The 7467-nt window shown below is 38.2% G+C and overlaps 2 protein-coding genes across 2 annotated transcripts in view; both read left to right on the top strand.

The window, feature by feature from the left end:
* Positions 1 to 3282: 3282 nt before the first annotated feature.
* The window catches only part of LOC6641965, a 71368-nt gene continuing 67183 nt past the window's right edge, over positions 3283 to 7467 (top strand). The window contains exon 1 of the mRNA XM_023175576.2: positions 3283 to 4279. Coding sequence (XP_023031344.1) covers positions 3524 to 4279 — 756 coding nt within the window. The 5' untranslated portion in view covers positions 3283 to 3523. The remainder of the gene's footprint in view (positions 4280 to 7467) is intronic.
* On the top strand, positions 4457 to 5282 carry LOC6641966 (caltractin). The gene has a single exon (XM_002065575.4). The coding sequence runs from the start codon at positions 4586 to 4588 to the stop codon at positions 5150 to 5152; it is 567 nt and encodes a 188-aa protein (XP_002065611.2). The 5' UTR covers positions 4457 to 4585; the 3' UTR covers positions 5153 to 5282.

Here is a 7467-nt window from a genome sequence, read left to right as displayed (position 1 = left end):
GAGTAACTAGAGCAAAAAAGACAAAAAAAGCGAGAGACGCTTAAAAAAATAACATGGAATTAGCAAAAAAACATTTGATATCTTTTACCGTAAATGATCTGCAGAATGAATATGGAATTTAATTTTCAAACCAATTTAACATTTTTTAGTATTAAATTTTAAATGTGTTTTTTAACATCAAACGAATGGTCAGACCTCTTAAACACAAGTATTTAGTGAGATGGCTTGGGAAGCCGGGCAGGTAACCTATCAAACAACATAAATTTATGCAGGGCATTTAATACTTTATTTGGATATCTTTATTTTTTGAATTATTTATTAATGCCCACTATATAGTAGCGTTGGCACTAACTAATGACATAATGGCTTAAGCTGGACTAATAAGGTAATATTTGATTATAGCAAACAAAGAAATGCTTCTTTTCAAATAACAATCACAAAAATCAACCTAAAATATTCATTTGTATTACGCTCTAAGAAAGAAAGTAAGAAATTCGCCCTTTTAATACGTATTTCTCATATGCAACATAAATTCATTACTTTTCGTACGTCATGTACTGGTTTGATGATTGTTTTTAATCAACAGAATATTCCAAGATATCTTTTAATGTCTAAAATAATGAAGAATTATACTGCTTATTGCATCCTTTTGCAAAACAATTTCCCAACCCATTGAAATACCTTTATAAAATTCTATGTCTTACACCAAATTTATTAAGTTGCAGAAACTTATTTCTTTTGATATATATTAAATATTCCATGTCAAGCGTTCAAATCTGTAACAGAAAGCAATAACTTAAAATCTAGTACGCTTTAAAAAAGAATACAAAATTAAATAAATATATGTTCGAACATGTGTATAAGGGACATTATAAGGTCCAAACTGACCAATAAAATTTAATTACGCCTTAAATTCTCTTCCCTCTAATATTAAAGCCATAATTCAGTTCAAGTCTTATTCCTTTCCTTACGTTTATCGTTGCGAACGCAACAGTTTTCTTTTTTTGTTCCACTTCTCTCTGCTAAAGCCAATGTTAAACAATTAACTCATTACTCGCGCTCGTTAAACTTAATACGAAGAAGTTGATTAAAGCCTTCAAAACTTGCAAAAAGAATGCCGTGAAGGGTGTTTTTAGGGACCGCTGTCATGGCGCGAACGAGACGACAAACGAGACTTGTGTGACAAGTGAAGTGCCACTCGAAATATGCCAAAGATAAAAATGTTGGTGTTGTCGGTGTTGTTTCTTGTCGCCGAGGCGAGGAAAGTAAAAGTTACCGTGGCAAAAGTTCTTAAAAATACTTAAGAAGCGATAAATATCACAAATACACACTGACACACACCCATTTTCCCATACATGCACATGAGATTGACAAAAGCAGGCAGTTTGGGCGGGCAAATGTTTTGACTCTTGAAAGTTTACTCAAGTTGCCTATTTGTTACTCCTTCCACCGACATTCCTTTTTGCCTCTTGTTCTTGTTGTTGCTCTTGGTATTTGATTTAGGAAGGGGGGATTGGGCGGAACGTAGCCAAAGATGGGGTTGGGGTAGAAACTTCATCTGCCAAAAACACACAAAAATGTCAGCCACTTGTTGTTGCTGTTGTTGTTGTTCGGGCTGCCGCTGCTGTTGCTCATTATCTTTTAACGTTATTATTACATTGCATACTTTTAGGCTTTCCGCTTAGAGTCGTAGAAAGAATTCCTTGCCTGGCCAAGACCTTGTTGCTTGATTATATTTGTTTTGCTTTCTGTTCGTTTTTTTTCCCCATCGCCAAAGCTTTGCCTTATTAAAAAGTTGCCATCATCGATTATGTAAAAAGTTTGCTATTAAATGTTTCAAGAGAGAAAAAATCGTTGCCTAGCATAAGGCGCCATCGAATGAAAACTTTTTCCTTCTTTTTTTTTTGTTTCGTTGGTCGGCAACAGAAACAACATCAAGAATTTCGTTATGAGTCAAATATAAAAATAAGAGAAAACGAAATGGAAAAAAAAACAAGCAGAAATCAATACAAAAATAATGCAAATGATTGGCATAGAAGGAGGATTATGTCTTATTTGAATCAAATTCATTGACGTCAGCACGTGAAAACTTTCAACAAAATCAACAATTTGTTTTTATTTTCGAAACGTAAACACGTGGCTATTAAATTTCGATGTTGTTGCTATATTTCTGATTAAGTTTTTAGTAGCCTTGAGGCAAATGTTGTCACGCATCTTTGCCGTCAAGAAACTTCTTAAAAATCGCAGTTATGTCTTGTTTTGATTTCAAGTTTTGCTTTGATCTTACGGTACGAGCTTTAATATCTAAAAACAAAGTATTTTAGATCCTGGCACGTGGCAAAGTGTTTGATTTTGGGCACCAAGAGAATAGCGTTTGGTTAGTTAACTAGTAAAAGATTACACGCTTAGATTTACATAATAGAACAGCAGAGATTTTAATGGAATGTCGAAGGTTAAGGATGTTACACACACACATACACAATCATACATGCAAATATCCTACTTCTACATCATGATTTATCTAATCACGTTTCCAAGAGCTTGTCCACAAGGGTTCATCTTGAACGAAAATGATATCACCAAATAAAAATTTGACAGTTTTATAAAGAGAAATTGAACTTTTATTTAAAAGTGAACATTAACACCCTTTTATCTAGTTTAATGCTTAAAATGTACACAACCCCAAATTCGAAAAACAAATAAATTACAATTTTGACTTGGCACAAACTTGAAGCCCCAATTTTTTATACACTTCCGGTTTCTTTTTCTTGGCAAAACTCCTTCAAGAAAACACCAAAACAAACAAAAAAAAAGCCAACAATAAAAATCAATTTACCATTTACTTCAATAACAATTTCGCCTTTTTTTTTTTGCTTTGCTCTCTTTGCAGTTATTAGAAACAAACAAAGTAACTAAGCCAAGTCTATTAACAAAACAAACATACTTGGAAAACAACTGAGAGAGATTCTTAGCAAAAAGAATGAAAATGTAAGCGAATGCGAAAAGGGCGTCCTGCCAATGAGATGTCAGCGATTTAAGCCAAAAGCAACACCCACTGGAAGCACTGGAGGACTGGGAGTTCTACACAATTGAAACAGTTAGCTGGCAAATCGGATTGAGAATTTGCTGTATTGACATAAGGAAATCGTTAGCCGGCTTAGCCTCAGCCTGAGCTTCACTCGGAACAGAAATAGAGGAGCACAGGGGAAAAATTTTAAATTAAAAATAAAATAAATCAAAGAACGGCGCACACAAAGTGATATGCTAATGCCCGTGGAGTGGGCCACAGAGGCGTTTCTACATATATATATGTATATGTATGTGTGTGTACGGCATGAATATTTCATGAGCTACCAGCTAAGCCAGCCCCAAAAAACAGTGATGACAATAAGTACCAGCAACATGGCGGCAAGTCACTAGAGAAAACAAGAGTAAAAGTGAGAGTGAAAGAAAAACACTTCCTCCAAGTGGAAGAGAGAAAAAATAAAAACGCAAAAAGACGGGAAAAATACCTATACTTAAAATGACAGAGCTGAGAAAAAGCAACGGCCTGGACACGTCTACGCCCCGTCTGCATAAGCAACATTCGTTCCGAGAACGTGATCGACATCCAGGCCATCCTCTGCTGCATTCACTAGCTGATCATGGCTGCAATTTAAGCAGCGGTGGCAACAGTGCAGCCAGCACCACTAGCAGCAGTACGGCCACAGCAACCACAGCTCTGAATGGTGGTGCTGGTGGTGTTTTAACAGCAGCGGCCGCAGGTATTAGTATATCCTCGCAGCGTAGCGTTGAATTCGATGAGCATGACATCTTCTATGTTTCGCCATCGAAGCGAAAAGGCGGCAGCACTGGCATTGGAGTGGGCGTGGGCGTCGGTGTGGGTGGTGTGGTGGCACCCAGCTGCCCCACAATACGCCCCACAAACGCCTACGAGAGCAACAACCACAATGTGGTCACTTTCTCGAACTTTGTGAGCGAGCAGCGTGTTACACCAGCTTCTTCGCATCGCGGCTCGCTCAAGCGCAGCAAAGGACGTAGCAATCAATCGCTTTGCAGTTGTGATGCTGGCGATGAGGCACAACTTCAGCCAGATGCCGCACGACCGCTCTATGAATACAGCCTGGAGCGTCGTCGGAAAACCCATACCTACACCTGCGAGCAAAACGCACAAATACTCATGAGACTGGAACGCGAGCGTAATCGCAAATTATCGCTCACACTGACTGGAACTGGGACTGGGATTGGTGGAGAGGCAGGAGGTGAAGACCTTTTACAGGTGAGTTGCAATCAACATTCAAGTTTGTAGAGTAACTTTGTAGACATGAACAGCTGACGGCAGATTGAACGAAGTAACATATTGAAACTTGTTTGCTGAATAGAATCTTCTATAGACTTTTTTATTATTACCTTAAAAAACTCCTCATCATCGACTCAGTCAACACGTCAACTGTCACTGTTTAGTTTTGAAATTCATACTGCCTCATACACTATCCAGATTCAGATGTAAAAACATCGAGAGAAATAGGAATTTTCTGAAAGGGAAATATTTTTCAAGAACACAAAGGGAGAAAACAAACAAAAGATGGAACTGACCAATAGCAACTTGGGTAGCGTGATCTCAACGACCACAGTGATGCAATCGATGCAGTCGTTGAATAAGGTTCGCCAGAAGAAACGCACCAAGGGTTTGCCCACCTTCGATTTGTCATTGGAGCAGAAAATCGATATTAAGAAAGCCTTCGATCTATTTGATACCGAATGCACAGGATTTATAGAGGTAAAAGAACTTCGTGTGGCCATACGCGCATTAGGTTTTGAGCCCAAGAAGGAAGAAATTCGTCGCATGATGGAAGAAATCGATAAAGATAAAACGGGTCGTATAGCTTTCAATGATTTCTTGTATCTGATGCGTCTGAAGATGGCCGAGAAGGATACCAAACAGGACATTATGAAAGCATTCTCATTCTTCGACGATGATCGCACTGGCAGAATCTCGTTTGACAATCTGAAACGCGTGGCCCAAGAGTTGGGGGAAAATCTAACCGATGAGGAATTACAAGAGATGATTGATGAGGCCGATTTGGATGGCGATGGAGAGGTCGGTCGCGATGAGTTCTTGGCTGTCATGAAGAAGACCAATTTGATTTAGTACTAAACAAAAGTTAGTCCCACTTACAATGCAGACTCGTACACACACAAAACATACAGATAGGCAACTTCTATAACAACCTAATTTGAAATGGCACAATACATAAATGTCGAATGCAGCACAAAGCAAATAATAAGTTTTTTTATTCTGTAAAATCTCCAAATCAGATACAGATTTTAATAGTTTTAGTGAAAGAAAGTAAAGAGTCAATTGCGATAGAAATTTGACACCTTTTTCCATAGGTTTTTAATCAAATTCGAATACTTAGTGTTGGCTTAAGCCGTATGTTCTTAGGCTATGCTCAAAAACTAACCAGCTTAAAGTGTTAATCTTTATTACGATTTATGGCAATTTTCATCAGAAATATCTTTTTCCTAGTTGCAAAAAATATTTCTTAATTCTCCCTTTAGGCAAAACAAACAAAAAACATATTTTAAAATGTTTCTTTCACCACATTTTCGCTTATTTTGCAATATTTGCATAAAAAAATCTATATTACACTTACATAATTACCTTTTTCAAATACAAAATATTTCACAAAAAAAAGTCGCCTAGCATTAAATGAGGGCAAGAAAATATCAACAAATTGGCCATCCTGTAAAATATGCAACTCACGCCACTGTTAAATATTTGCATAAATTATTTGCGACAGGCGACAGCAAAAGAATTATACTAAAGTCTGCCCCGCTCTTGTCCTGTACCCATCCCTACCCTCCTAACAGTCTCTCGATTTATGTAATGAAAATATGAAAATTTCAATTTCCACTTAACATTGGACAAGACAAAGTAAATAAAAAATAATCATCGGCATGGGGGAAAAGGACACTGGGCACAGGAAGAGACAACAATAACAGGCCACGACTAAGGGCGCAGAATGAGGGGGGCGTGGTTGGGAATTTGAGGTAGAACATAAAGCAATCAAAATTCAAAGGAAATTTTTATTAATGGCAATGCGTTTCATACCCCAAGACCAGATCAGGCCAGACGACGCATCCAAATAAGAGAAAAGAGCAAATCAATGCAAATGTCTTTTACCGTAACAGAATTCAATTTCCAAATCCCAAGAGCGCGGCACAAGATACTGGGCAGGAGATGATGATGATGATGCTGATGGTGATGGTAATGGTAATGCTGTTCATGCTGATGATGAAGAATACGACAATGCTCATGATGAAGTCAAAGTCGATGCTGCTGACCGTAGCAAATTCAATTAGGGCGTCAACGAAAGCTACGCACTTGGAATGGGCTACTGGGGTTCCGACCAAGAAGATAAACCTTTTTCTTTGACCTTTTCGCACGCCCTTTATGGGCTTCCTCTTTTTTTTGTTTGTGAGTTCCTATTCTGAGATGCGTATATGGTGTCTATGGCATAATTAAATTTAATGTGGCCGAAGGCCAAAGGCACTGCATGTGCTAGTTACAGGAGCGGATCTGCATATCCAAGGTTTTGTAGGCCTCTGCAAGAAGTAAAGAAAAATGGGAAAAATGCGTTTCAAAAAATAGTTAATGCGCTTCTTGAGCAAAGAACATAATTTAAAGAGTAAACAGTTAAAATTAGCTAGAAATATTAAAGGCGTCTGAATTGTTCAGGCTACTCAAATGATTTAAATACGCTCCTGTTGAACCGAAAATCTTTTTGCGTATAAATTTAGTTTGGTTCGAATATCGAATTGATAAATTCAAGTCAAGCACTTTAAGAATATATGTTTGTAGCTTTTTTCTGCTGCAGAGTCATTAATTCAGTTTCGCTTGAAGAAGTCGGAGATGAATTTAAAGTCAGTCTGTCGAGCTTAGACAGAGACTAACAACTAAATGGGCGCTAAATGTAACGCATAGCGTAAATAAAAACCCTAAAAACGATGCTACTAAATTATGTTTGCTGTTTGAACCCGGCTTGTACAGTGGCATAACATTCACGCAGCCTCCAGGCCAAAAGACCCATGGACCACAATTTGGTAGCAACAACTCAAAGTGGAGCAGCTGCAGCTGCTGCTGCTGCAGAAATGCATACATCAAATGTGTCAAAGAGATTTGTTATGCATGACAGCGGGGCTTGTGTATGTGACTCTGCCTCAGTCGCTGCCTCTGTCACTGGCTGCAAAATAACGACAGTTCCGAACAAAAGCAACAAAGGGGTGAATAAAAAAGCAAGCGCTAAAACAACAGCAAAAACAACATCAAACAGTAACTGAAACTAGCACAAACTGGGCTGGGAGTTGGTAGTTGGATAGCATAGATAATGCGGGGGGTGGGGGAGTAAGTGGCCATCATTCCCAACCATTTCGTAATTGCCGAGCTCTGCTTCACATGCATGG

The sequence above is a fragment of the Drosophila willistoni genome (genome assembly GCF_018902025.1).
Source record: "Drosophila willistoni isolate 14030-0811.24 chromosome 2R unlocalized genomic scaffold, UCI_dwil_1.1 Seg167, whole genome shotgun sequence".
Taxonomy (NCBI): Eukaryota; Metazoa; Arthropoda; class Insecta; order Diptera; family Drosophilidae; genus Drosophila; species Drosophila willistoni.
This window is presented reverse-complemented; position numbering and strand designations above follow the sequence as displayed.